The following is a 27,575-nucleotide window of genomic DNA, read 5'->3' on the forward strand; positions in this document are numbered from 1 at the left end:
TCGTCATTCGTTCTGAGTGCCAGACTTCATAGTAGCAATTATAAGTGAATTGAGACAAATATAAAAAAAAACAATCATGGAAGATGCAAAACAAAGTCTGTGAAATTTCACAAATGCAATGGACACAGAAATATATAATTTTATTTTGAAGGAAATGGTTAAATCATTGGTATATGAACATGACACTCGCAAATGCAGACTGTCATACTGTCTCTGTACAACTGACATCAGCTAGCCACAGATGACAAATGACAGGAAAGGAGAACCAAAAAATGATACCACTATTTTGATTTGAAAATTTTACAAATGTACTGTAGAGTGAGTGTTGTTCTTGCATATATACCAATGAAGAGTTAGTGGATTCTCGCAAAGTACTATGACGCTTTTTTTGTCAAGTAATTTATTGAATGTCTTTTTGTAACATTGTGGAACCAGCTTTACATTACACTCAATCCATCTGTAGATAGGGTATACTTTTTTTGCAAAATAATGTAATGCTATAGGAAAAAAAAATATTGCTAACCAATGTGCATGTTTTGTGTGCCCGTAAATTTAGTTTGATATACACTAAAGTACATTGTTCTTAAACATTTTATAGTGTGAAAGGTTGGCAGCTGGTTTAACAAAAATTGCTGAAGCCCGTGAAGAGCTGGATAAGTTGAATGCCAAATTGGAAATTCAGAAGATAGCTATAGCAGAAAAAACTGGAGCTGTTGAAAAGTTAATGAATGAAATTAATGCTGGTAGGTGCACATATTATTCTATGAATAATGTAGGAATTTTAAGGAGCCAACAGAATCGTTTAGGTGTGGCGTATTATCATTATTTTTGTCGTGAATATAAGGAAATTGGTGCAAGAATTTTCTTCACTATTTGCTTCGCATTTAATAAAAATGTACCTGAGATAAATTAGAGTATATGTCTACATCTTGCTGCTATAATAAATAATAATATGAGTAAGTCATGTTACATGTGTCATATACATTAAAAAATTGTAGCAGCAGAATAGTTTTCATGGTAGTAAGAATGAAAGTAGTTTCATAGCACTTGATAATTATTGATGCATCGTATGGAACCATTGATAGATCCAGAAAAGTTTCAAGGGAGGGATCCAAGTTCAAGCTCTTGTGTGATAGATCCTCAATATTAAAAATATTTACAATTAAATTTATATTAAACTAATAGTTAATTAATTAATATTAAATTATTGTTACTGTATTTAATATAATATTTTAAAATTTATTCACAACACCCCTAGGAAATCACAAGCTAGGGATGGTACCAACATGGTCTTTTTTAAATCAAGACAAAAAGAAAAAAAAAGACTTGTAATGAAGAGGTCGAGGACAAGACAGACCTCTCTAAAATCTAGATGAGACCGAGACTTTGTGTCAAAGACTCTCTTTCATTCTTTCTCTTTTGATTATTTTACATAACATTTCTACCTCTTGTGCTAATCGTGTCCGTGATGATGAATTCATGATGCCTTATCCATGGTTCAAACCTGTGCCTCTATCTTCATAGTGCTTTACACTGACCACTCGACTTTGTAGGCTGGCAAGACTCTTGGTCTTTTTCGAGACTTTGGTAAGTTATAGCGTAAACTAAAATTACTTTAATATGCAATTAAATCAGCTGTACCAAGCAGACTGTCCCTAATCACAGGGGGCATTGAGAATCATTTGTATACATTACAACATCATCATCGTTTTTAAAAAAGCTCACTACAAGTACACTGCATAAAAGGGAAACTTGAGGAGTCATATTTTTGTCATTTTTCCCTAAGGTTAAAGCCTAGTAATAAATAATATTCTCTACCATGTAAATTGAGCAACCACAAAGCAGATCATTTGCACTGTAGATCATGTTAACTGCTCTCACATGAATAAACTTTGTAATATAACTTTATCAAAATTAGGTGAACACTCCAAACATAAAATGTTAAATGTAAAACTGCCTCTTGTGTATCACATTGTGTCATTAAGTCACATATATTTAGTAGTCTACACATTCAAATCTTGACCAGAATGGAAATGATATGACTTGCACCACAATTCTCTGGCCTTTTGAATTGCCCCAGATACACATTTGTGAGAGGCTGTGCACTCCAGAGCTGCTTATGCAGGTACATTGATTGAAAAATTCCCATTTTAAAACAATGACCCTTAGAATTTAACCATGGTAATCAGATGCCCTTTTAGAACATAAATTTTGTGATAGAAATTGCACAATAAGAAAATATTGATAATAGATAATATTGAAGGAAAAATGCTGATAAATTCTGTGCAGAAAGATTAACTTAAAAATATTAAAACATACAAATACGTATTCATAATATCTTAAAATCTTGTCTTAGAATAGAAGAGAAATAGATGCAACCATTGAGAATGTTTATTTGCAAACTTGTCCATAACTTCATCAGGAATAACATATTAAATAATATTATTATTAACATTATATTTGTGTACATTATGTTCTGCATAAATGGGACTTCAGTCCTGTGATGGACAAATAAAGAAATGAAATGAAATGAACATCAGTTTCTTGGTGACTTTAGTGGATTAGTTGATCTTTACAGAGAAAGACATGCTTGCAACTTTACACTTGACATTTCACTCGTGATATATGAAAATGAGACCACACATATACTCTGCATATCTAATTTCTCGTGCAGAAACTAACCACAAATTACACTCAGAACAAACCCTGCTTCACACTAGCTTGCACTCAACAAATGTCCACTAGACTTACAAATAGGGTATAAAAGTGGGAGACTTTTGTTTAAAAATGCATGAGAAGTTATGTTGGTACATTGCAAAAACATTTTACTTTACCTCAGTGTGAAACTGTAAACATAGCTGAGTTGAAAGATATTGGAGGAACATAGAGATATCTAAGTCCAAGCCATAAAAACTTCAACCTCAGTGACATGTGTGAACCTGAATGAACCACCTGGTGGCATCTTCCTCATTCTACATGGTGCAGGAAAAGGGACAAACCGTAGAATTATATTTGGTTCCTTTGTTCTCATGGCTGTCTCCTGCCATTTGAAAAGCATTTGTTGATCCATAGAATAATATCCCAGAGAGCTCTGGCCATCCACAGCTCAAGCAGTAACAGTAACGAAAATTTCTTGTTTGTTTCAATTTGGTGTCAGTGCAGCACAAGCAGAATAGCAAATGTTCAAAACGTAATGTGTGTGTAGAGAGGAAATAGGTCAGTTCACAACTTCATCCTATCACGGGTCTACCAAGGGCCCACCCTTTTGTGTAATAATAATTATAACCCATGGTTCTACAGCATGTAAGGGCTTTGGCCTATCTCCCAACTGCCAATCTCCCTCCCACAATCCTACCTATTGGTTAGGAGATCTTCAACCAGTAATGGGGTGATTTGGAGTCAGCATGTCGAACCCCCAGCAGTTATAGGAGATATCCGTGACTGGGTTACCCTACTCACTCGTAGCTCCCCAATTTCCTCACGATGGTGGGTTGCCACCAGTCCTATACACAAGCCAAAAACCCAGAGACTGAACCCAGCTAGACTCGAACCTATGCCTTTCCCGCAGTCGGAGCCCAAAGCACAGCACCTTAGACCGCATGGCTGCGGAGGAGGACAACGTGTTATTGGCTGAAAATTACATATTGTTGTATATTTTTATTGGTAAAATTGCATTTAAATTCACTCATCTAGTATTTCTATACACAGTCTGTAACTTGCTTCCAAAATACTGTCAATTTTCAATTCTCATTAAGCTGCAGTGATTCAGTCAGTAGTCATGTGATTCCTAGAGTGGGTAATTTGAGGTGAAGTGGAATTTTTCAAGCGATGTTCCTGTGTGAAATTTGCCCATCCTCTAATACAGTGTTCTGCAACCAGTGTGCCGTGGCACACTAGTGTGCCGTCACAAGGTGAAAGGTGTGACGCGAACTTTTACCTACTATTGTAATATTGTAAGAAATTAATTGTCGATTTTAAGTAAGAAGGTGTTTGTTTATTCTTGCTGATAACTGTTATATTTTGATAGAAATTAAATGTAATTTATTTACTCAATATTGTTATAGTTTGCTCATCTTATATGTATTCTCGCCTGTAATATTGGGTCGGTTTGATGGGTTACAGGTGGCAAGCTTTGTGTTCACCGCAAAGAAAGCCGCGTAAGATTTTTAGCAAGCCTTTTAGCGGCCCGCACCAATCATACAATATAGCTATTCAAGCGAGTTCTTTGTTTGTAACACTGCATCTTTTGTGTACGGCTGGCTGTTTTGTGCCTGTTTGTCGGTGCTTCTTAAACTTTATTGCTCTTTTCCTTCGCCGAAGGACCCACACATTGTCACAACAATTACAGTATTTCAGTTCAGTTCTATCACAGCTGTGCTCTGCAGTAGTGCGAATATTGGATTGCTACACCAGTCTTACTATTTTCTTTTTTCGATATGGATAAGTTCCTTGTACAGAGTGGTCTGTCCTCAAGTGCAAGTAGTGAAACCATCAAGCCCGAAAAAAAGAAACAGAAAGTAGTTCACCGGCAATATAGTGATAACTATTTATCTTACGTTTTTTTTTTGGTGTGGTGATAAAACATGTCCAATCCCTGAGTGTGTTATGTGTGGTGAAAAACTCAGTAATGCTGCTAATGGTTCCCAGTAAATTAAAACGACATTTGTCGACAAAACATTCCTCTCTGTTAAGTAAAGATGTGAATTATTTTCGTCGGTTGTTGGAACAAAATAAAAAACAAGTGACGCTCATGACTACGTCTTTACGTGTTTCGCTAAAAGTACAGGAAGCTAGCTATAAGGTAGCCGAACTTATCGTAAAGGCCAAAAAACCACACACAATAGCAGAAACGTTGTTAATGCCCGCGGGTAAAGAAATGGTAAAAATAGTCCTGGGTTCAGAAGGTGCTACTGAAATTTAAAAAATTCCTCTCTTTGCTGACACAATCAGCTGCCGAGTTAGTGACATGTGCAGTGACATCGAAGACATTATGAAGGAGAAAATAAAGAGCAGTCGAAAATTCTCACTTCAGATCGACGAGTCCACCGATATTGGCGGTCACGCACAACTTCTTTCCTACATAAGGTATGTTGATGGGGATGTAATTGCAAGTAATTTCTTTTTTTGCAAAGAACTACCCAAGCAAGCAACCGGTGAAGAAATATTTCATACGACTAATGAATATGTGGTCCGTAATGAATTAACATGGGAGGACTGCGTTAGTGTTTGTACAGACGGAGCCGCTTCTATGACAGGCCGAGTGAAAGGATTCGTGGGTAAAGTACGTGAAGTAAATCCTAACTTACAAACCAACCATTGTCTCATTCACCGCGAAGCCATTGTTGCTAAGTCTTTGCCATCTCCTCTGAAAATTGTGATGGACGAAGTAGTAAAAGTCGTGAACTTCATCAAATCGCAGCCCCTAAATATGCGGCTTTTTAACGTTTTGTGTCAAGAAATGGGATCAGAGCACACTACACTTCTGCTACATACAGAAGTACAATGGTTATCTTGAGGTAAAGTGTTAACGCGAATGTTTGAACTTAAAGAGGAGGTACTTTCATTTTTGACTATTGAGGGGCATGAGTATGCGGATTTATTTGCAGATGATGAATGGGTATCTAAGTTGGCATATCTTTCCGATATTTTCGTACACTTGAATGAACTAAGCAGAAAAATGCAAGGTAGAAACGAAAATATTCTGACTAGTATGGATAAGATTCAAAGATTTATTAATAAGTTGAACTTGTGGATACAGACAATTGAAAATGGATCGTGTGAGATGTTCCAAACTGTATGGCCCCTTGCTGACGTTAACAGATAACAAGGTGTTGATGGACTTAATTAAAGAACATGTAGTACTCTTGCAGCAGACTTTCAAAAAATATTTTGGAGAGAGCGTTGAAGATTTTGAGTGGGTTCATGATCCATTCAGTATGGATTCGAAATATCTTCCGAAAAATTTACGCTTACAAGAGGAACTGGCAGATTTGAAAGCAGACAGAACATTGAAATTAAAATTTTTCGAAGTGCCTTTGGATACATTTTGGTTGTCAATAAGCAGTGAATACCCGGCTATCTCCGAGATGGCAGTTAATGTGTTATTACCATTTTCAACTACTTATTTGTGTGAACTGGGGTACTCGACGTTGACTGCAATTAAAACATCAAAGAGAGAGAGAGAGAGACTCAAATCCATCGATGAAGAAATGAGGCTTGCTTTGTCAACGATTCTGCCACAAATCAGCCGTCTGTGTGCAGCTAAGCAGGTTCAAGTATCATATTAGAAATGTGTATTTTCTACAGTGAATTAAAGTTAATACATTTTTAATAAATGCATAAGTCTATTCATGTTTTATAATAATAATAACAACAACAACAATGATAATAATGGATTACATAAAGACGTAATATTTAGTAATTATATTAAGATTCATATGATTTTGAGGGGACAGACATTTTGGTGTGCCGTGTTGAGTCTAGGCCCGTCTGAGGTGTGCCTTGAGTAAAAAAAGGTTGCGGAACACTGCTCTAATAAATGGGTACCTGGGGGCAGCACTTGGGGGTAAAGGTGGCCTAAGCATGGTGCCGGTCATGTCACCTCCACAAATAGCTGAGATTGTGAATGTGTGGATTAAGGAATATCCATGTATAGGGATGGCTTTACTTTTATTAAGGATTGAATGATTGATTTGGTGTTTAAGTCCACTTTATGCACAGTAAGGCTAATCGGGACTGGACCTACAGTTTAAAGTGGGATACGAATCACTTGTTCCTCCACCGGGTGGGTATCGAACCCGGGAACCCTTGATTACAACTTTTATTAAGGAAAATTGCTGTGTACTTTTAAAATAAATTTTTAAATACTATTTCAAAATACAAGCCATCAGAGTTATCTGCTCATAGATTAATTAAAGAAAATACTAATATAGCATTCAGATTCTGCACAAAATAGCCAGTATATTATATTATTGATATACGGTTGGCTATCAATATGGGTAAATTTTGTATTCGCTGTTTATTGATTATAACTTACTGAAGAGATTAATTCGTATTCTCAATAAATTAATCAAAAATGCAAAATAGAACGCGACTTCGAACTTGACATGACATAAGAGGGAGGGGAAGGTTGGTGAGGAGAGAAACGGCACGCACACAACCTCCTGCATACGGCGAGGAAGAAACCAACAGTCGGCACGGGGAAGTGTAACAGGCGGGCATTTTTAACGTTTTAATTGTATATAGGGTTTTTAGGTAGAGAAGTTTATACAGTGATAGTTTAAACAAACAAGGGAATATGGGGGTAGTAAAGGTTGTAGAAAAATTTTCCAAATTCTGCCTTCACCTAAACTGTACCGTTTCCTTCTTTCCTGACGTTTAAGATGATTTGACATGGGTATGACATATTTCTGGTAGCAGAGAAAGAGAACGTGAAGAAGGGAACAGTTGTTCCCGAAATATCGTTTGAAATAAAAAATACTCACTACACGTAAGTACAAAATTTTTGTATTTTTGATTAATTTATTGAGAATACGAATTAATCTATATAAAAGTGAGTAAGTCGCACACATCTTAAATTATGAATTACTGAAGAGTTATGTGAAAACTGGGCTTAAGCAGAGATCTAACTTATGATTTGTGGTAAAGAATTGGCACGGAATCCCAAATACCCTGGTTTGATCTCTCATTGAACCACTATTACAAATATTTATTTCAGTTGAAGTACTTCATTAGCTGTGGTAGAAATTTGACATCAGTTCATGCCTAATAAACATGTTTTTGCTAACTTGTTGTATTGAAGTTTACTATAAATATAATTTCTCTGTTTTCAGCTACTGATAAAGCTACAACAAAAAAGAGCATTGCCACAGAGAAAACCATAGAAATTGACTCTCAGAGAAAGATTATTGAAGCAGAGAAGTCTGACGCTGAGGAGATCCTTGCCGATGCTTTGCCTGCATTGGAAGCTGCACGAGCGGCACTGCAGAATTTAGACAAGGCTGACATAACTGAAGTCAGGTGGGGATTCTTCCTAATAACTGACATGGAATTATCTTAGGTGAAGTAGAAATTTGAACAGCAACAGATGTATTCCAGTCCATTGCTTGTTCCTTAATGGAGACAGCCTAGTTAACATAGTGTTCTAAACGGACAAGGGTCCTGTGTCAGAATGGCGTGAATGTTTCTGCATTTATTTTTTCATCTCATAAACTATTCATTCTCATTGCTGCAATTAATCTAGATATTACAATGGGTGTAATATGTGACCTTCTGGACCCAGAAGTCAACCTCATTTCTATGGTAACTGCTTCTTGCAGGACAATGAGGCTCTGGCACCTGGATCCACAGCCAGGATAATCATTTGTGGGGTTGTGTTGTCCTGTGTTTATCCTTGTGTGTCCTGAGTGCCCCTTTAAGCCTCAACTTTTAACCTAGGTAAGGAAATTTTAGTCCCCAGAGATAGTATAGTTTTAGTTCATGTTAAGTAAAGAATAAATGAATTAGTTCTAAAAATTGAGGGAGGAAGTTTTTAACACATATTTTCTTTTCTTATCAGGGTCCTCAGTTTTGGTCTAGTATCGCACAATGGGCAAAAATGGCCTACATGCAGATGTGCTCATAATCCAAAAATCAGTTAATCTAAATATTACAAAAGCTATAACAAACCAACAAATAAATGTGAAAAAATCCCCATGTCACGAAGTTGAATAAGAAAATGTTTGAAACTATCAAGCTTGATATGTGCAACCTTCCAACTAGTGGTCGGAAGTAGCATGCTACTTGTAGCGTTGCTACGGTAGCTTACAAAATTTGTAGCGGTAGCTCTAGCGGCACTACATTTTGAAAATTGTAGTTGTAGCTGTAGCGAAGCTATAAAATTCCTGTAGTTGCAGCGAAAATTTCGCTACAGCTACATTTCTTCTCTGCATTTTGAGGAAAATTTTGAATGTGACTACAGCGTCATCAAAGAAAAATTCGACCATAACGCTTAATTTTGCATGAGGTTCATAAAGACAAAGTCTATTACATGAACATACATATAATCTAGATTATAAATATCTTGATATCGCAGATTATAGAGAAGCATCCCCCAGCTACCTGCAACGTTAGAGCAAACATCTAACGAATGATGGGAATTATGATAATAAATAATGATCTATTTTTCTAGTAAGTACAACCATCATACTAGGGGCTTCTTTTGAATATCCATGTGGTTGTTTCAAGTTTTTCTTTTTAAGCAGAAGTAGCGCAAAAGTAGCAAAGTAGGCACATGAGTAGCATAGTGAGCTACATTTAGGTAAATGTAGCTGTAGCGAAGCTACATTTTTGGACAAGTGGCAGTAGCTGTAGCGAAGCTACTTTAAAAATGTAGCATTCTGATCACTGCTTCTTAGATTCTGGTATTTCATGAGCTCTCTTCATCTGTTATTGTGTGACTTGCAGTGATTATCCAAAATGACAACTAACAACCAAAGTCAATGAAACAAAAGTTTTACAATGTTATTTTCTTTGTTTTTCAATCACTTTTAGACAGATGAAGATTTGAAACATTAAGACTTTCTTACTCTATTGCTTGAGGGACTTTTCCTTTATTTTTGCTGACACTGTTTTCATTTTGTTTCTAAGAAGAAAAGGTCTCAGTAATTGTTGCTGATATCTGAATAAGAGTATTTAATTGGTGTTGAGGATCATAAACAAAGAATTTTGCAAAATTTTAGTTGCTGTGGGTCACATAGAATTGTTCAGTTGTCAACATCTAGAAGTCGGAATGAATTTGTGGATATTTCATTTGTTGGAGTTATATATGAGTCAGCAAAAAGTGAGAAGTTGTTATGAATTAAGGACATGAAGGGTGATGTTAATGCTGTTCACCCAGTACTACAACATCCTTACGTAATAATTCCATTTCTTTAGGTGGGGGTGAGGTTGGTATTTCACAACATGTGTTGTCAACATAGAAACTGAGATAAAATATCAGCACTTGGTTTGTTTTGTCCTGCGAATCTTTGGATTGGCCTTGATACTTCTTCAGGGATGGGAGAAAATAGTTAGTCATGGAAGGCTTAAAATGTGTTTAAAATAGAGTTGAACCTGAGTTATATGTATGTCAAGGTGATGAGATAATAATTCATATAACTGAGATTTACTTACAATCAGATTTAGATACTATGTCATATCATTACTAAAATACAGTAATTGTATCTATTTTGAGGAACAAGATATGTGTAATACAGGTTATTTCTGTCACAAAGTGGTAAATTAACGAATCTAAAAGCTTGATTCTTAAATACATTACATTTGTAACTTTATTCATAGACACTTTGGTACTAAAAAACTACAGAACACACTATAGTTTTATAGTTTTACTACCCAATTTTAAAACATCGTCTAAAATAAAATTTCTTTTACTAATAACTGTGCAAAGGTATAAGCGGTACTTCTGTTCTCCATTGCCGACCAGTAGCAACTGAAAACTGTCACTTCTGTGACATTGTTGTAGCTTGGTTACGTACAAATCAACTGTATTTTATGAAAATTATTATGTGTAACACCGAATTATGTATAAATGCATTACGTGCAAATAAGGTTTAAGTAACATGTTTTTAAATTATATTTTGCCGGTACCTACAGTAATTTACATATAAAACAGAATTATGCAGAACTAAGTTACGTATTAAGCTATCTCAACTGTATTTAAAATGGGTTAGAAAGTATAAAAACTTGATGTCCTGTATGACATTACTTGGGTCATTAAAGGGGAGTCTAAGCTTGAAAGTTCCGCGCTTGAGGCCGTGGAAAATTCCCCGACCAAGTAAAGCATAAACGTCTTGTAGTTTAGATGTTTATGATGTATGGTAGTATGTTCGCTTCTACCTCGATAGAGAATCACTATGCAAAGTCAAGGTAATATCAATTATCATCAAATTCCTCACAAAAATCAAGTCAATCCAGAAAAACATACAATCGCCCTGTAAAAAGTACACACAGTTCGTATACAAGGTGTGGCTAGAAAAAAACTGGACTTTTACTACAAAATCTTTTATTGGTTATTTTGTACAATATGAACATTATCCTCTTCAAAGTATTCCCCTGAACTATCGATACACCATACGAATCTTCCATTGCTGGAAGCAGTGCTGGAAATCATTTTCTGAAACCATGTTCATGACCTCCGTCGCTTTTGTTTTCACACATTCTACGGTCGTAAATCTGGTTCCTTTTAGTGCTGATTTAACCTTTGGGAATAAAAAAAAGTCGCACGGAGCGAGATCCGGTGAATAGGGTGGATGTTTTAACACTGGGATCCCATGCTTGGACAAAAAAACCTTGACTGACAATGCCATGTGGACATGAGCATTGTCCTGATGAAGAATTCATGACTTGCTTTTCCACAAATCTGGTCGTCGTCTTCTTAGTCGCTCACGAAGGGTCGTCAGCATCGTAAAATAATAATATTGGTTGTTTTGCAATAGCTCGAATACTCAAGCGACGATCTTTTCGAATCAATTCACAGACATTTGAATTTGACGTGCAAGGCCGTCCAGGGTGAGAGTCGTCCACGATCACTTCTCTTCCCTCTTTAAACCTTTGAAACTACCCAAACACTTGCGTGCGTGATAAACACTCATCTCTGTATACTTCCTTCAACAAACCATAAGTTTCCATGGCGGATTTTTCGAGTTTCATAAGATACATCAAATTAATATGCTGTTCCACTTTCACACTTAACATTTTTCCGACGGAGCACAGATGTACGGTTCACTCGTCTACAAGCTACAGCGGAACTGATCGCCGTGCACCCTGGGAAATCACACAGTCGATAGACAGGATATCACGTTATAGACTCATGCACTGCTTGACCTTGAGGCACTTGCCGTTTGTCGACAGCAACATCAATCAGGTTTTTTTCTAGCCACACCTTGTATATATTCTTAATCCTGTTTACCAAGAATTTTACCTATACTCAAAGGCACTGTATTTTTAGGTTGTAAATCGAGGAAACTAGAATGAGATATGTTTTTTTTAAATTGCTAACAAGTTTATTACCTTTAATTCGTTAACGTGGATCAATTACAATTAACAATGCAATAATTTTAAGCATCAATTCTCTCTGGCATCATTACACGACATATTTGTCATTCATTGTACAAATATATCAACATTTGTGTAAAATAAGAGATTTTAATTTATGTTAAACTTTTAAATTCATGCACCTGCACACAATTCAATTAATACTTGTATCAATCAACTTTTAGTAAAATTCAATACATGTGGCCCAGTACACACCTTTTCTCTCTACTTACTACTTTGGTAATTTTGCATGTACTCACTCTACTATTAATAGATACTCTTGTAATATTCAATTAATCAAGGTTTAAATCAAGGGGGGAGAATCTAATGGCGAGGTTTAATGCTCTCTTACCGTTTATGGCAAGTTTTAACCACTTGTTAGTCATGTGCATTTTTTCTAATTAGGTCGTCGCCAAGCACAATTTTTACTTTTGAAGATTTAACTGTAATTACTAATTATTTGTATCTGCCAAACATAATCTAATTCACCAATTGCAACAGAGCATTATTCTTACGTTGCTTTTATAATTTAGTGTTCTGTCGATGCACAAGCACATTTTTTAGTGTAGGGAATTTTGATGTGGCACTGATTTAATTGTCGAGTTTCACACATACCTGTTATTTCTGCTGATGATTGATTGGTGAAAAATGGGTCAGGATGGAGGCACGACTTACTTCCTCAGCTTCGAGAATGGATAGGGAGTCCAAGGTTATCCGACTCATGTTACTCATATATCGGTCATCTGCGTCAAATCCAATGTTGTGGGTACGTCAATGGAAACTCAAGTGGGACAGTTAACTGATCCGCATTACTTTGAACTCGACTTAGATTCCATTTACTTGGCATTTTTGCACGAAGGTACTAACACTGCAGTGTAGCGTATTAATGTATCCAGACATGAACGTGTAATCCAATCCTTTTAGCATATATATCACACTTCGTTTATAGAACAAGCAGTAAGCGCCATTACCCTTGTACGTGTACTACTTTAAAAATAATCTCTTGCATCACAAGTTCATGTTAAATACATTTCATGAACAACAACGTAGCGAATTAACAATTACTAGCACCAAGATAAAACTTACTGTCCGTGGGCACTGAGGCAATGAGTGTGTCTACTTAGACCGCGTTGTACTACAACTGTTTTTGCCGAAGACAGCCGTAGGCGATGGTGCTGCCATATACACCCTTGTGCAAATTAATTGAAACAAAGCATGAATTTAGTAGTTTATTGTACAGAACTCACATATACATGTAGAAAACTCACCTACACGTACATTAGTAATGGATATGACCTCCTCTATTTTTAAGCAGCATTTGAACACTGTTTGGCATGGAGTCTACTAGTTTCGAACAGGTACCACACTTGAATGAGCGCCTGAATGAGCTTCTCCATAGTCGTACAGTCCACAGCACGGAGGCGACTTTTGCATATAGCCCACAAATTCTCAATGGGATTTACGTCCGGAGAATTCCCTGGCCAATCACGTACCTGTATTTGCTGCCCTGTCATGAATTTCTTCACCACTTTCGATGTGTGACAGGTGGCTAGGTCCTGATGCAATATCCCAATACCGTCAGGATACCTCGTTTTCAGCTCTGGAATAGCACACTTTCGCAGAACCTCAATATATTGTTGCGAGCACATCATTCCTTCTATTGGATGCAGGCTTCCAACACCATAATAACTGAAACATCCCCAAAACATCTTCTTTTGTGGGTGCTTAACAGACTGATAGATGTGGCAATCACGAAGCTTCTCTCCCTGTGACCTTCGAACATGCTGACTTCACTGACCCTGTACAAAGAAATGGCTTTCGTCGGTGAATAGGACTTTTTGCCACTGGTCTTTCGTCCATTCTTTATACTTTTTTGCCCATTTATACCAATTTCGTTTTCTTGACAGGTCTTCTGGCTTTTCGTCCGACCGCAATAAGGCGCCTGCAAACTGAAGAGGAACTAATTTTGCAAATCCGTTTTCAGTGCATCACTCATTTTGCGGGGATCCTTTTTGCTTTGTCGAAGCAAGTAAGCTTCATCTCTAGGGGTTGTTTTCTTCTTACGCCCACACTTTCCTTTACGTTTAGGAGAAACCGATCCGGTTTCCTCCTGCAACTTGAGGACACGACTGACAGTTGCCAAACTCACACCAACCAGGGGTGTAAGGGGTGATTTTCCACGTAGTACACCCAACTGTCAACCTCACTTCCACGTTAGTACACCCTGGACTGCATTTTGCAGACGAATGAGGCTCTGGCGACTGGCACTCTGGCCAGTATAATTTTGTGTGTGTTGTCCTGTTTTTTGTCCTTATGTGTGCTGAGTACAGCCTCAGCTTTTAACGAAAGTCAGAACATTTTAAGCTTTTAAGATTTTACTTATGCAACGTTAGAGTTGTTCTTTGTAAAGATAAGGGGCTGGACCCCGTATAATGTGACGGGTGCAAAATAGCCTAAGTGCTGACGCACCCAAAATTTTAAAATCAAATCAAATCACACCAACCACTGACGCAATATCTCTGTACGTTTTAGCTGTATGTTCGTGCAAAGTTACGATCTTCGTATCTTCGTGCGTTTCCTAGGTGTCACATCCATCTCGACCTGCGGTCGACTCACATCTGGTGAGGTTTCTAAAATCTGATGCAATACTGCAGCTGCTTACGTCATGATTGCATCAGTCAATGAAGACTATGGCGATTGGACAGGATTCTCAAATCTGATTCAATACAGTAACCTGATGTAATGATTGCATCAGCCAACGAAACAAATGATCTAACTGACTTCGTGTTTGTTTTGAGTACACGATTATGAGTAATGCAGAAAACATGCTTTGTTTCAATTAATTTGCACAAGGGTGTATACGTGTAAAACACAAATTCTAGACGATTGACACATAGAATATGCAATGAAGGCAAGTCAGAGCAATGGGAAGTTGTGACGTATTTTTGATGCTTAAGAATTTCATTTGTGGCAGAATCATGTCACTGAAGCTTCACATTTTACTGTAGATAAAAATGTATTTAGAATATAATTCTTTACTCTTATCAAGCAACTGTCAATGTATTCCATTGTTATTGCAGTTGTGAAAATTTACAGTCCGTAACTATATGTTGAGTCAAAGGTGTCGCATAACTTCAATCCGCCATTATATATCTTATTTGTGCCAGAATATATTTCATATTCATACAGCTAGTTATGTTTTATTGGGACATTGCTATTTTATTTAGGGTCATAATAAAAAGCTTGTAGGTCATAAAGAAAGGATGCCCTTTTTGTGCCCTTGTAGATAGACACCCCAAGTTGCACTAGAATGTAACTTCTTACAGAACAAGCAGTGATTGAATAGTTTCAATTATGAGCCCTGATTTTCATTTATCAACTACACACATGTGGTAACACTGTTGTGTCTTGTTTCCATGTTAATAAAACATTAAAATGCTGACCAAGGCAAAATTTTTAACATATTGACATGATATAGAATGGGAGAATGTGAGGAAGATAGGGAGGGAGAAGAGAGGACTAGTGAGGAAGTGGAAAGAGGTCAAGGAAATATAGAAAAAAGGAGAAAAAGAAATAATGAAGTGGAATGGGGGCTGAAAATTAACAAAGAATGGAAAGGAGTGCTGAGTGGAAAGGATGAGAGAACGGAAGGAGGAAAGAAGAAGGAAGAATAACGAAGAAAGAAAAGAGGAGGGAAGGAATCCAGCAGATAAGGAATCTGTCCACATCCAGAACTTGAGGATTTGATAAGGCACAGACTCTCACCAGGTACCTGCCAATCACCTGTCAGGTAGTGTCAATTACCTGTCAGGAGGTTCCACACTCAGGAATTCCTGACAGGAAATGTTCTCTGATAAGGACTGGTGCCTTCATGTTGTATTGCTTATGGACCCTGTTCTGGGAATGTATATATAAGATGATGGGTGGATCTTTCATCAATTTTTTATGAATCTTCGTCTGAAGAAGACCCTGATAGAGGGTGGAAACTTTACATGTTTAGTGTGTATTTTTTATATACAATGAAAATTTTGCCTTGGTCAGCATTTTAATGTTTTATACACACATATGTATCACACCAACTATGCATGCATATTTACATGATTCATATTTGGTATGCCTTTGAAAACCAAGTGCATATGTCCACATTTCCAAATATAAGCTAGTATTAATATGTGGAATTTTGATATTGAGATAAGAACTACATATCTAAGAATTTTGTTCTTTCTATTTGTTAGATCTTTTGCCACTCCACCACATGATGTTCAAGTAGTGTGTGAGTGTGTATTAATTATTAAGGAAGGAGCTGCTCCAAAAGACGTCTCATGGAAGGGTGCAAAGGGAATGCTTAGCAATCCAAACTTCCTGAGAGATCTGTTGGAATTTAGGATTGAAACAGTTACTGCAACTCAGGTTAAGAATTGTAAACAACATATGCAGGTACTACATGCAAATTACTAATTTCTTTTTGTAAGGTTTTGTTTGAATGGAGACATTATAGTAATGGTAACAAATACAAATTAAATCACCTGCCCCAAGACAATCATAGATGAATAATTGTTAATCGTGAAATACAGGGTGGTGCAAAAGTAGGTTGGCAGTTCGCAGTTGGCATATACCAAATAGGTTTAACGTTGCCATTTATTACAGCAGTGACATTATGTAAACATTCTGTAAACACAAACATAAACAGAAAAATGAAAAATAAACACAACACAACACAAAAAACACTGTTACTGTAGATGTTTGCCAATGCTACCTGCATCTCGTTGTCCTCAATGAGGTGTTCTGCACAGAACCTGTTTCCTCGAATTTGTTCATTATCTGGTAAATGGACTGTGATGATGGTAGGTCAGTGTGGAAGGTTTCTCTCCACTTCTGGCTCACCGTTTCTGCATTTTCGTATTTCCCGTAATTCTTCAGGATCTACTTTCTGTCCTGAACTGTCAAGCTGCTGCTATTACGAATCACCAACCTGTGAAATACAAAAGAAAGACTGACAACCTACTTTTGCTCCACCCTGTATTTTAACATGTGAAAATGAGCATTAACATATGACATTATTTTGGGCAATATGATAAGAATAAGAGCATTAGATAACTTGTGAAAGATACAGTGGAACCTCGATTTTTATATTCTTAGACTTATGTTTTTCCATATTATTCATTTGATCTTCATACTCCCACAGTGCAAAATGTTATAGAATTTCCCCAGATTAAATATTTTCCTGCACTGTAAGTTTTTTTCACCTTAGGCCCCTGAAAAATGTACTATCAAGGTTGCACTGTTCATCTATTGCATTTAGTTTAAAGAATAGCTGCAAATACTTACTTTCCATAGCATGTTTTAAAACTAAGATGGTATTAATCAATCACATGTAAGTTCAATGAATTGGGATGAACCAATTGAAAAGTGTCACTAACATAGACCTAAATGGTTCATGTATAATCCTTAATTCATGTGCATAACATTGTGGTTGCAATAGATTTTGCTGCACAGAGAGAAAGTGCACATTTTTGACATTTTCTTTACAAAATTAGGGTACATTGATAATTTCAAGTCCATGAAAATATTAAGACAATGGCAGAATTTTACACTATGCTACAAGCTACACTCATGCTCATAAATTAAGGATAATAGAGGTTTTGGTGCCCCATGATACAGCACTCAAACAAACTAGTTATGGTAGCACAGACACATGTTGAACACACAAGAAAGATATGTACATACCCTGTTTAACCCTGTTTATTGCAGAAAACGTGAGAAAAACCAAAGAGCGCACATATGATACAAAGCAAGGGAGATTGTAAAATGTTGTTCCACAGTTCTTTGAGCATGTGCACAGGTTTCAGTATGGAATGTGATGCCCATGCACATTGACACATGCAGTACAATGGCTTGGCATACTCTGGAGGAGGTTGTCGAGCAGCTGTTCGGGTATGGCCTCCCATTCTTGCAGCAGTGTCTGTCGGAGCTCCTAAAGAATCCAAAGAGGTAAAAGACGTGCGGCGACACGTCGGCCTAGAGCATCCCAAGCATGTTTGATTGGGTTGAGATCAGGGGAATAGGCAGGCCACTCCATTTGTATGATGTCTTCTGTTTGAAGGTACTCCTCCACAATAGCAGCTCGGTGTGGTTTGGCATTGTCATCCATCAGGAGTAACGTAGGACCGACTGTACCTCTGAAAAGACGAACATAGTCTTGCAGAATAACATCCCCGGTACACCTGACCTGTTACAACACCTCTGTCGAAGATATGCAAGGGTATACGTGAACCCAGGATAATGCCACCCCACACCATGACACCACCACCTCCACACTGGTCCCTTTCGACGGTTACCGGGTTGGTATCTGGTTCCTGGTTCACGCCAGAGGGTTACACAACGAGAATCATTGTTGAGACTATACCTGGACTCGTCAGTGAAGAGTACCTGAGACCATTCTTCCATTGTCCATGTCCTGTGTTCTCTACGCCAGTTGTTACGGGATACTCTGTGACCATGTGACAGTGGAATGCAAATTGCAGACCTCCGGGCGAATAAACCGTGCCTGTTGAGTCATCTGTACACAGTGTGTCTGGAAACAACTGTTCCAGTGGCAGCTGCAAGGTCTCGAGCAAGCCCCCCCCCCCCCCCCCCGCAGTACTTCGTCAGTGTCTCCGAACACTAACGGTGAGATACCTGTCTTCTCGTGGTGTTGTACACTGTGGACGTCCACTGCTGTAGCGCCGAGACACGTTTCCAGGCTGTCGGAATCGTTGCCATAATCGTGGGATCACACTTTGTGGCACATGGAGCACATGTGATACGACCTGCTGTCTTTGGCCTGCCTCTAGCCACCCAAGTATCCTTCCCCTCATTACATCATCAATATGTGTTTGTTGAGCCATTTCACACACACACTCACCATTAGCACAACCGAACACAACTGCACACTTCCTATAAGCACTGTATTCTGGTCAGCAGTTTCGCTTCTGTGAGTCATTTGCCTGCTTACACACACTGAATCAAGGTCATAGTCAACATAGGTTCTTTGGTACAGTACCCGGACATCATTTCAAGCTGCTACGTGCACATCAAATATTTCTTTGTACAAGATTCAGCATTATCCTTAATTTTTGATCATGAGTGTATTTATGGATATATGAGATTGATAATTGTGACACACCAATAGCTACTGTGCTTTACATTATCAGTCAGAAAATTTGCTGAATTGCTTTAAGATATCTTGGGAATGTTTCATGCATCTATTGTCATGGCTAGGGAACTACAATGTATTTAAGAATATGTTTGAAATATTTTTATGTAAACAATTTGTACCACAAGTCCTTATTGAATTTTACTGCATTTGTAATCCAATGTTGTGCATAGTTAGCTAGCAAGCATTAAACTACTTAGTAAGACTTTTTACTTAGATCGATATTATGTGAACTGAAGTCTGTATGTTGTACAGTACTTCATTTCTTTATTGTGTGTTTTTTCAATAAGTTGGTAGATGCATTGTATAAATGAGCAGAGCAAAGAAAGAAAAATAAACCTCATAAAACCAATATCAGGCAATCTTTCACATTGAATTCAGAGCAGAATTATGAAGGTAAAATACACAGTGTGGTTGTTCTTAAAACATGTTTTAAATATATATCATATTTGCATTGATGTTTGTAAACTTATACTGGTTTTTAACTATTGATTATATGCATGTTTACATATACATCAAATTATTCCACCTTTGCCTGTTTTGGACTTTCCCTCACCTCATAAGAATCCATCTTGAGCCTCACTCTCTACCCTGGAGGCCGAAGACCAGCAATGTCTCAATTTTACTGAATTTTATATGAAGATGGGCCCTGAGGTGTGCCTCTGTAGTCAGTTCGGAGACACGTAATTTCAGTCTGCACCAAATGCCACATTAGACACTGCTGTTAACATATTCACGACCAGCTCTGGGAGGGGCATTTAAACGACCAGCCCAGGCATTTTCTGAATCAAAACTTACCTCAAAATTATGATTATTTTCCTGTAGTTTACGGTTATTACAAGCATAAGAAAACAGTTTTTTCTTTGTGACATTTCAGGAGAACACACGCTCCTTTCATCAGACATTTATTTTCATTTTGACTAAAGATACAGTTATAACAATGGTTAGTAATTTTTAAACAAAAAGAATCTGTTATATAATGGATGTTGTCAATGGTACATTGTTGTAATATAGCAACTTAACTGTGAAAAAAGCAGTCTTTTTTTTTTTTTTTTTTTTTTTTTTTAAATTATGAATGCCAAATATCATCAGGTAATTCAAATTCATCATTGTTTTCACAAAGTCTCTTGATGTTTTCTGTTACATTAAATTTTAAAGATGGTGGCTTACTCCATTTGTGAAAAAGAAAACTCCACACTGGATTTATGTTACCATTTTCATTATTTAATTTATTCCAGTGTTCTTCTGCAATGAACGAGGCTTCCCAGACATTCAACTCTGTGTTTCCCGTTAATCTTTTTAAAACCCTTCTCTTTTTAATCAAATGCTTCTCTTCGATGATATGAGTTGACAAACCTGTTCTTGGGTTTAGATTTATAATGTCCAAATCATGTTCGTGCCATCTTATTGCCATTTTCCTTGCTGTTTGTCCCACATAGTCTTTTGAACATGAACAACTTATATTATATATTCCTGTGGTTTCCACATCTGGTAGCGAGTTTCTCATTTTGAATTCATTAAATGTACATTCCAAACTTCTTGGTGATTTAAAAACAATTTTGAAATTAAAACTTCTAAAAATTTTTGCAATTTTATGTGAGAATCCCTTGTGGAATGGAATGCACACAAATTTCTTTTCAACAGATTTTTCATCTTTGTCTGTATTTCTCTCTTCCTTTAGTTTTCTTGCAACTTGTTTTTTGATTTGGTTTATTCTGTTAGTGTGAAAGCCATTTTCTTTTGCTATATTAAAGAGCCTTTCTTCTTCATTTTTGATATCCTCATTATTAGAACATAGTCTTTGTGCTCTCAGGAAAAAATTTAAAAATATGTTATCCATTGTTATACGCGAATGTTCTGATTTGGCATGGATGTATTTTTCCCCCGCTAATTTTTTTCTATGGACTGATGTTTGAATTGTTGAGTCAGTTGTCTTAATTTGCAGATCAAGGAAAGAAATTACATTGTTATTCATGGGTTCGCAAGTGAATTTTATGCGACGATGTGATTCATTTAACGATTTAAATACGTCCATGATGGTGTTCTCATTTTTAGCAATAATTAGCACATCATCTACATATCTGATGTAGAGAATGATATCCGCACCTATCTCATTAACAATTGGAGATTCTATGTAATGAAGGAAAATGTTGGAGATGATTCCGGATACTGGGTTTCCCATTGATAGACCATTATTTTGCTGATAGATTTTGCCATCAAATATAAAGTAATTGTAATTTGCACATACAGTAAACCATCGAACCATTTCCCATGATTCTACTGGGTTAACCTTCATCTCAATAAGCCATCTGTGTAATGCATCTGTGGCATCTTCTATTGGGACACTAGGATATAAATTTTCAACATCAAAACTTGCAATATGATACTCACTATTCCAAACAATATTTTTTAGTTTCTGTTTCACTTCATATGCATTTTTAACACTGAATGGTGTTTGTTGTTTAATTGTAGCAAGTCTTTCAACTAAATATTTGGATAGTTTGTATGCAGGATGTGTGAAAGTTGCAATGATGGGTCGTATTGGAGTTCCCGGTTTGTGAGTTTTTGGTAGTCCAAAGGCAATCGGCAGGGTTGAATTTTTGACAATGAGTTTTTTCTTCATTTCTCTTGGTATCGTTATACTGCTTTCAATTACTTTCTTTACCTCATTTATTATTTTAGTTATAGGGTTTCGAGAGGTTTCTGTGAAATTGTTTAATTTGAAACATTCTTCCATTTTTTCTTTATAGACTATAGACTATAAAGAAAAAATGGAAGAATGTTTCAAATTAAACAATTTCACAGAAACCTCTCGAAACCCTATAACTAAAATAATAAATGAGGTAAAGAAAGTAATTGAAAGCAGTATAACGATACCAAGAGAAATGAAGAAAAAACTCATTGTCAAAAATTCAACCCTGCCGATTGCCTTTGGACTACCAAAAACTCACAAACCGGGAACTCCAATACGACCCATCATTGCAACTTTCACACATCCTGCATACAAACTATCCAAATATTTAGTTGAAAGACTTGCTACAATTAAACAACAAACACCATTCAGTGTTAAAAATGCATATGAAGTGAAACAGAAACTAAAAAATATTGTTTGGAATAGTGAGTATCATATTGCAAGTTTTGATGTTGAAAATTTATATCCTAGTGTCCCAATAGAAGATGCCACAGATGCATTACACAGATGGCTTATTGAGATGAAGGTTAACCCAGTAGAATCATGGGAAATGGTTCGATGGTTTACTGTATGTGCAAATTACAATTACTTTATATTTGATGGCAAAATCTATCAGCAAAATAATGGTCTATCAATGGGAAACCCAGTATCCGGAATCATCTCCAGCATTTTCCTTCATTACATAGAATCTCCAATTGTTAATGAGATAGGTGCGGATATCATTCTCTACATCAGATATGTAGATGATGTGCTAATTATTGCTAAAAATGAGAACACCATCATGGACGTATTTAAATCGTTAAATGAATCACATCGTCGCATAAAATTCACTTGCGAACCCATGAATAACAATGTAATTTCTTTCCTTGATCTGCAAATTAAGACAACTGACTCAACAATTCAAACATCAGTCCATAGAAAAAAATTAGCGGGGGAAAAATACATCCATGCCAAATCAGAACATTCGCGTATAACAATGGATAACATATTTTTAAATTTTTTCCTGAGAGCACAAAGACTATGTTCTAATAATGAGGATATCAAAAATGAAGAAGAAAGGCTCTTTAATATAGCAAAAGAAAATGGCTTTCACACTAACAGAATAAACCAAATCAAAAAACAAGTTGCAAGAAAACTAAAGGAAAAGAGAAATACAGACAAAGATGAAAAATCTGTTGAAAAGAAATTTGTGTGCATTCCATTCCACAAGGGATTCTCACATAAAATTGCAAAAATTTTTAGAAGTTTTAATTTCAAAATTGTTTTTAAATCACCAAGAAGTTTGGAATGTACATTTAATGAATTCAAAATGAGAAACTCGCTACCAGATGTGGAAACCACAGGAATATATAATATAAGTTGTTCATGTTCAAAAGACTATGTGGGACAAACAGCAAGGAAAATGGCAATAAGATGGCACGAACATGATTTGGACATTATAAATCTAAACCCAAGAACAGGTTTGTCAACTCATATCATCGAAGAGAAGCATTTGATTAAAAAGAGAAGGGTTTTAAAAAGATTAACGGGAAACACAGAGTTGAATGTCTGGGAAGCCTCGTTCATTGCAGAAGAACACTGGAATAAATTAAATAATGAAAATGGTAACATAAATCCAGTGTGGAGTTTTCTTTTTCACAAATGGAGTAAGCCACCATCTTTAAAATTTAATGTAACAGAAAACATCAAGAGACTTTGTGAAAACAATGATGAATTTGAATTACCTGATGATATTTGGCATTCATAATTTAAAAAAAAAAAAAAATAAATAAATAAAAAAATAAAAAAAAAAGACTGCTTTTTTCACAGTTAAGTTGCTATATTACAACAATGTACCATTGACAACATCCATTATATAACAGATTCTTTTTGTTTAAAAATTACTAACCATTGTTATAACTGTATCTTTAGTCAAAATGAAAATAAATGTCTGATGAAAGGAGCGTGTGTTCTCCTGAAACGTCACAAAGAAAAAACTGTTTTCTTATGCTTGTAATAACCGTAAACTACAGGAAAATAATTGTATCATGCAAGCAATGCGTACATACAAGAAAAACTCAAAATTATGTATCCGCCATCTTGAATTTTCGAATTTTTCAAAGTAAGTCCCTGGAGGCTGCAAATGAAGCTTTTCGTCGACATTTTCAGCCTGGCGGTTACGAACCCGATCTCTTCGACGGTTCCTACTGGTGTCCCCTACCGATTACCCCCCCCCCATTTGTCCTCCAAAGATCCAAACGTGTTTGACTCCTTGGAGTCCTCCGTAATTTGGCACCCCAGACATGCTCTTGAGTACCGCATTGGACCCCCCCCCCCCAAGTCATGTGGAGCACTCCTTTGATTGGCCAATGAAAAAACACGGGGGAGAAAATGCCAAAACAAAATCAGAAAAAGTGGACACCACAGCTAAGCAACGTTAGTTGTTTACGGGCAAATACAAACATACTTTAGAACAACCTTGCAGGCGGGAAGCTTGAACCTAACCATCCACTACTGTCAATAGGAAGAAGTGTTTTGATATACCTTCATAGATATCATGCCTGCCTTACTCACAGTCATTCTTTGTGCATTTGTTTGTCTTGCGGCATTGTTTTATAAGTGAGACACATTCTTCTTGAATGTGAGTATACTGACTTCAGACCTAGCAATTTGATATTAATCATGAGAGATGATAGTGTTTTAGATAGTGTTTTTAAGTCTTTATCTACAGCAGGTTTTTCATTGGTCTTTTTTTATACTTTCCATGCCTTCTTAGGGCGATATGTGTGTAAAAGCTTTTGATATCTTTGCACTTTTGTTTTCTCATGGGGCCCTCTACAGCTTGATTTTAATTTTAGGCATGAGTATTAGGGTTACACCCTACATTGTATGGCAGGTGTAAAATATCCTCGGTTCTGACTTGTCCATAAATTTTAATTCATTTTAACACTGTGTGTGTTGGTTATTCTGTGGTGTCTTTTATGTGATTATTCTTTTCCCTACAGCTAGGTAGAAATCTGGAAAATATGCAGTTTGTAAGCAGAGCTGGCTTTGGCTTATACAAATACCTGCTTGCAGCATTAAGCTATTACGCTGTGTATAAAGAAGTGAAGCCCAAACAGGATCGTGTGAATGAATTGGAGAAAGAGTGTGAGCAGGTAATTACTGTTTACATTTTGTTGCCTTATATTTGTACTTTTATTTTTGTTATTTAATTTTGATTTTCTGTCTCTTTTCGCTAATTCTGATTATGAGGATAAGTGATGTGTTGTTAGATTATTTTGTTTGGATAAATTATACAATGAAAGTCCCAGTTCTGTCAAAAGAACATTTAATAAGCTCACCCAGAAAGGAAAAGATTATACAAGTGTGAACAGACTTTATATGCTGAGAAGAAGTGAGAGATTCACTGACTATCACAGTTACGAAAAATGTTAGCTCACAGGCTACTAACAAACATTATTCATGCATTGTTTCATCTCTTTAAACTAATTTCATATGTTATCATTGCCATATTCCAACATGATGATGATGAGGAGACTCTCAGGAAGACCCCCCCCCCCCCCCCCATGGCCTGGACAAGACACAAACCTGGGAACTTTCGAAAGTCAAAAGTTCTTGGCCACTGAGCCAGCATATTTTGTTGTCGTCTATTTTTAAATATTTAAAAGCAGAAGATTTGCATGTACCGAGTTAGGTAAAGCAAACATCCGTCCTTCCTTCTCTAGATCGTTATATTGATCTTCTCTAGGAATTTCTGCTAAACATCTTCCGGAACATTTCTTCTGCTCCTTCTACCTGGCACAAGAAGCTATACTGGCGAACACCGCAAAGACTGCTGACTTCTTGAGACAAAAAACGTCCTTCACTTTACGAGTAATTATCCATGTCTTCCAAAAATCATTCTCGTTTGATGTAAAATCCTTTTACCACGTAATGCACAATAGAAGTAAACGAAGGCATTACTCCCAAAGAAAAATCATTCTACATACAAAATTTAACATGTCCACTTAGACTAGCTGGATGTAACAGCTGCAACACATAAACACATAACTGTACGATGAGGTCGAGGTGCGTAAGCTGAAGGAATGATAACGCGTGACTGCTTTCAAGCGAGAAGTGTTCTCTTGCCGGCAGCGCTACAGGGCGCCAGCTAATAGAGTTTTTCTTGTATGTACGAATTGCTTGCATTATAGAATTATTTTCCTGTAGTTTACGGTTATTACATTCAAGGAAAATGGCAATAAGATGGCACGAACACGATTTGGACATTATAAATCTAAACCCAAGAACAGGTTTGTCAACTCATATCATCGAAGAGAAGCATTTGATTAAAAAGAGAAGGGTTTTAAAAAGATTAACGGGAAACACAGAGTTGAATGTCTGGGAAGCTTCGTTCATTGCAGAACACTGGAATAAATTAAATAATGAAAATGGTAACATAGATCCAGTATGGAGTTTTCTTTTTCACAAATGGAGTAAGCCACCATCTTTAAAATTTAATGTAACAGAAAATATCAAGAGACTTTGTGAAAACAATGATGAATTTGAATTACCTGATGATATTTTGGATTCATAATTTTTAAAAAAATCTGAAATAAAAATAAAACAGACTGTTTTTTTCACAGTTAAGTTGCTATATTACAACAATGTAACATTGACAACATCCATTATATAACAGATTCTTTTTGTTTAAAAAATTACTAACCATTGTTATAACTGTATCTTTAGTCAAAATTAAAATAAATGTCTGATGAAAGGAGCGTGTGTTCTCCTGAAACGTCACAAAGAAAAACTGTTTTCTTATGCTTGTAATAACCGTAAACTACAGGAAAATAAAGCTAATAGAGTGCTGCACTATATTAAGAGAAAGAGGAACTCGAAGAAAAGGGCAACAAATCGAAGTTGCGGCGAAAGCGAAATTTTCCAGAGGGGAATTTCTACATAATATAGCGACGATGATGATATTTTGAGGCAGTATTTGTGCTAAATCATCATCGACGTTTCAAGTGTGTTCCAAAATAGTGTTTACACACTCTGAACGTTAATAACAGAGAAACTATTAAAGATGACTTGACTGCACTTTTTGTATTTGAAGCTGCAATGTCTACGTTGAGTGTGTGTGAGCACATGCAGGCATTCTGTTGCTTTTAGTTCCATTACAGCCCGCCAGGCGGTAGGCATTAGTGTGCACAACATTGCAGAAGTGAGAAATTTTTCTTTCGAGTAACGTAAGAAGTGTCGAATATCCACCCAGATCTCCCGATTTAACACCATTAGATTTCTACCTGTGGAGAAACTGAAGAACGATGTGTAAGCCACAAAGCCACAGACACTGGTTGACATGTAACATTCAATTGAGACTACTTGTGCTTCCCTTCCCGTGGAAACCATATCTGCTTCTTTTCAATCTGTCGATCTGTTCTACAGCATTGCAGATGATGCATTGCTGCCAATGAACATCTATAACTTTAAGGTATGTGACACCAAAAAAAGTTCATACGTGCTGTTATTAGTGTTCCTGCTATTAACGTTCAAAGAGTGTAAACACTATTTTGTGACACACTGTATATAGGAAGAGCAGAGAGATGTAATACCAATCACAGAAACGACGAGTTACTATTTAATCAAATGTAC

The 27,575-nt window shown here is 36.5% G+C and overlaps 1 protein-coding gene across 2 annotated transcripts in view; it reads left to right on the plus strand.

The window, feature by feature from the left end:
• The window catches only part of Dhc98D (Dynein heavy chain at 89D), a 519,777-nt gene that overhangs the window by 342,253 nt on the left and 149,949 nt on the right, over positions 1-27,575 (plus strand). For both annotated transcript variants that reach the window (XM_083131330.1, XM_083131320.1), the window contains 4 exons: positions 599-743; positions 7,833-8,019; positions 16,308-16,509; positions 24,944-25,096. In XM_083131330.1, coding sequence (XP_082987456.1) covers positions 599-743; positions 7,833-8,019; positions 16,308-16,509; positions 24,944-25,096 — 687 coding nt within the window. The remainder of the gene's footprint in view (positions 1-598; positions 744-7,832; positions 8,020-16,307; positions 16,510-24,943; positions 25,097-27,575) is intronic.

The sequence above is a fragment of the Lepisma saccharinum genome, chromosome 1, assembly GCF_977018435.1.
Source record: "Lepisma saccharinum chromosome 1, izLepSacc3.1, whole genome shotgun sequence".
Classification (NCBI taxonomy): domain Eukaryota; kingdom Metazoa; phylum Arthropoda; class Insecta; order Zygentoma; family Lepismatidae; genus Lepisma; species Lepisma saccharinum.